Source organism: Calliphora vicina, chromosome 5 (genome assembly GCF_958450345.1).
Source record: "Calliphora vicina chromosome 5, idCalVici1.1, whole genome shotgun sequence".
NCBI classification, from domain to species: Eukaryota; Metazoa; Arthropoda; class Insecta; order Diptera; family Calliphoridae; genus Calliphora; species Calliphora vicina.
Genome location: NC_088784.1, coordinates 62,192,305 through 62,196,042, shown reverse-complemented (window position 1 = coordinate 62,196,042; position 3,738 = coordinate 62,192,305). Strand labels below are relative to the sequence as shown.

Below are 3,738 nucleotides of genomic sequence, written 5' to 3'. Positions count from 1 at the left end.
TTTTTGAAGAAAAATGTTTTGAAATGATAATTTTCACTTACTGATAGAGAAATGAAGAAATTAATGCCAGTTTCTCGATGTCGAAAGAAGTTAGTCGATAAAATTTACTGCTATTTCTATAACAAATTCGACAAAAATAATTTTGTCGAAACAATGTATTGCCCATTAATGACAAAAAATTATATTTGCTTGCCACACAAGAAACTCTTGGGGAATTTTGTTTGTTTTTTGTCCGGTATCATTCTTGAACATTACCTCGTCCATCACTCACATAATCTTGACTCGGATGTTGTGAAAGTTCCGAGTGAGTTACGTCATCCATCACACAACAAGTGTATTTTTTTTTTATAAAATTTTAACCTAAATTTTTTTGCCTTTTTTTGCTTCCAAGTTCTTTACCGCATTGTGATCTGGAACTTTCTGAACTTTTTACGACTTCAACCCAACATTAGCTTTGACTCTGCGGACAAAAGTATAAGAGCATTTATGTTTACGAGCTGCTTTTCTGATAGATGTGTTCGGTGATCTTCGAAAAAATTGTTCAACTTCTTTTGCCTTACCAATATCTGTTAGACCTTTTTTTCTTTCTGATCCAGGTTTTCTTTCAAAGTTTCGAATTGTTAAACAAATTTCAGAATTATGTGATCATCACATTGGGATTTATTGAGATCATAATAGGGAATAAAAAATTTTAAAAAAATATGTCGATACCTCCTACAGTTTTCCGGTAACTTAGATTTCAATTTTGCGTATATTTTTTGATAATACAGTTTTTGTGTCATTTTGACCCAAAGGAGATACAGGGTTTATCTCCAAAAGACTTTTTTTAAATGTAATTTTCATTAATATAAACAAATCTACAAATAACATTGCATTAGCCATAAATTATCTCTTATAGTTTACGAGTTATTCGCACTTGAAAAGTACAATTTTATGTTTCTTACCTACCTTGGTCTGCTTATTTGCTAATATTGGATTCAATTCATTCCCGATTTTCTTGAAGTATTTTTTTTTGAATTAACAACAAATTTATTAATAATCGTAAGAAAAAAAACAGTTTAAAAACCTTTACTCAGTCAAAAGTCAGACCAAGGTTAGTAAAAAAACGTACAATTGTACATTTCAAATGCGAACAACTCGTAAACAATAAGAGATTATATATGGCTAAAGCAATGTATTTCGTCTAGTAGATTCCATATACATATATATATAAAAATCAGCAAACAAAAATTTGGCATCATTTTAAATTAATTTTTGATATACCCGAGGTGCCCTACTTTGGGGCACTGTGGCTCGGGGCCCCCTTAGTTTTATAAGCCCAAATACAAAATTTAAACTTACCAAAACCTTCTCTATAGCCATGGGAATTTTTAAAAAAATCGGTCTATTCGTTTAGATTTTACAGATTTATTTCCACTTTTTTTCTCAGTTCCCCCACTGTGCGTCATTCTTGGCTATTTATACCAACTTAATACACGAAGAAAATTCAGATTTAAAACTCTGGTTTAATTAAAAACACATGATAATTAATATTTTACATAATTAACACAAGCAATTATGATTATTTATTATGTTTTTTATATTAATTATATATTTTGTATTAACAAATTGTAGCTTAAGAAAAACCATGGTTTCCCAATCCAGTACATGCCAATCACAAAGCACTTGTTAAAATTAATCAGAAATCAATATTTTTAAATCTTACAAACTACATTATAACCTAAGTTTTAATTAATGGTGTTATTCATGTTTACAACTGATCTCTTTCATCAGACAGCCCTTAACGGATTCCATAATTTCCAAGTACTGATTGTTGAAACAGCAGCTGCAATAATTAACTGATAAAGGAACACATCCTTCGATACGTCTTTGCTGGCACATATAAAACATCCAATGCACGGATTCTTCGCCCAATATTAAAACCATATTATCAAAACGAAAACCATTTATTGTAAATAAATTTGCATTGCCTGAATTTATATTCCACTCACAATAACGTACCTTTACGTTGGAGGGTATACTCGATTTCTCTTGAGTCATTATGCGATCAAACTAAAAACAGAAAGAAAGTTATTTGTATGTACAAATTTAGAATAAATATTAAATAAATTGTTTCTATAAAACATACCCAATCTTTAATTTGAGGCATGGAGCCACTTGGTGAACGCTTCTTGTGTGACACTGTAATTCTAGGACTTTGAGGATGACTGCAAATAAATTGTTATTATTAAATAGTTTATTAAATGATCAATTAAAATCAAATACTTACATAAATTTGAAATATGTTAATTTTAAAACAACAAATTCTACTTTTGTTTGTGGTGCCATTTTCAAAAAATTTAATAGAAAATTGCCAACTTAAGTTCTTGATGCTTACTGTGCCAAGATCGGATTGGTTGTGTATAAGAAATTCGTAAATCTTTAGTCTTTTATACTTTAAAATCTTTAAGCAGAATTTAGTTTCTAGCTCATAAATGACTCAAATTTGTGTTCGCTTTTAGGTGACAGAATAATTTGCAGGCGCAGCATTTAAAGCTAATTAAAAAATCCTTAAGTTTTTCTTAGGAATTTACAGGTAAAATTATGCACACACGTGTGGAAAATAATCTAAAACAGGAATTTTCTTTCCTTTATCCTTTAAAAAGGGATACTTTTTCAAAATGTATTTTTATGAGTTATTCGTTTTCAAAACACTTGTAAATATTAAATTTTGTTTTTACTAGCTGAACTAACAGACGTTGTCCTTTCCAAATTTGAAAAAAAGTTGTCTTCGGTTTGTGAATTTGTAGATTTTTTTCAAATGTGTATTTTTGATAATTTTTATTCATATACAATATGTAGGATTGGGTTATGTTTGATTTACATTTGATTTGAATATATATGCAATGAATGTTATGGTTACATAATAAAATATATGTTCCTATTTAGATATGTAAACTTAAGCATGATGTCGAAAACCTTTGTGTTACCTGAAAGTACAAAGTTAGAAAAGGAGGGACAGATAGAAGTGAAAAGAGTGAAGGGAAAGATTGAAAAGTTAAGAGGAATATGTTCGAAAAATATAGAGGGGGAGATTTTGAATTGCGTGTCAATGAGTTTGCGGTTATTAGGTCACTCTAAGGAGATCCCCATGTCTGGTATTTTTAACCAATTACTATTCCTTATAAAGGCATTAATGCCCTCTAGTCTCATATTCAAGAGCTCTGAAAGACTATTTAAGGAACGATGTCCCAGAAACCTTAAGCGTAGATCTCCTAATGCCGGACAGTGACAAAGAATATGAAAAATGGTCTCATCATCCTCCTCGTTTTGACAACTTCTTTAGAAGTTGTTGTAGGGCAAGCCAAGTCTCCTTGCATGGTTGCCAAAAGTGCAGGGTCCGGTAATGACCGCCACTACACCATTCAATAGTGAGCGTGTCAATCCAAGAAGATATGTTGTTCGTCCACGATTCAGTCGGGGCCATATCGTTCTGGTTATAGTGCATATAGGTTCACAACACCATCTTGTTTGAGCGAGCTCATAGTAGAAGTTACTAATGTAAAGCTTGCATTTGGAATCCCACATAGGAAATCTATGTCTCTTGAGTACGACTGTCAAATGTCTCGCCATTCTGTTTAAGGATGCCCGGCATTCCTGGACCAAATTAGATGTTGTACATACACTAGGGTGGCCCTTAATAAACGAAAGTTGGATTTTGGCAAATCTCACCCCGCAGTTTGGTGAACATTGGTAAAA

General features: G+C 31.5%; 1 protein-coding gene across 1 annotated transcript; it reads right to left on the bottom strand.

Moving 5' to 3' along the window:
- Positions 1-1,740: 1,740 nt before the first annotated feature.
- On the bottom strand, positions 1,741-2,328 carry LOC135961317 (uncharacterized). The gene is made up of 3 exons (XM_065512811.1): positions 2,270-2,328; positions 2,129-2,207; positions 1,741-2,052 (listed from the first exon to the last, which is right to left on the bottom strand). The coding sequence occupies exons 1-3, from the start codon at positions 2,326-2,328 to the stop codon at positions 1,741-1,743; spliced, it is 450 nt and encodes a 149-aa protein (XP_065368883.1).
- Positions 2,329-3,738: the final 1,410 nt, after the last annotated feature.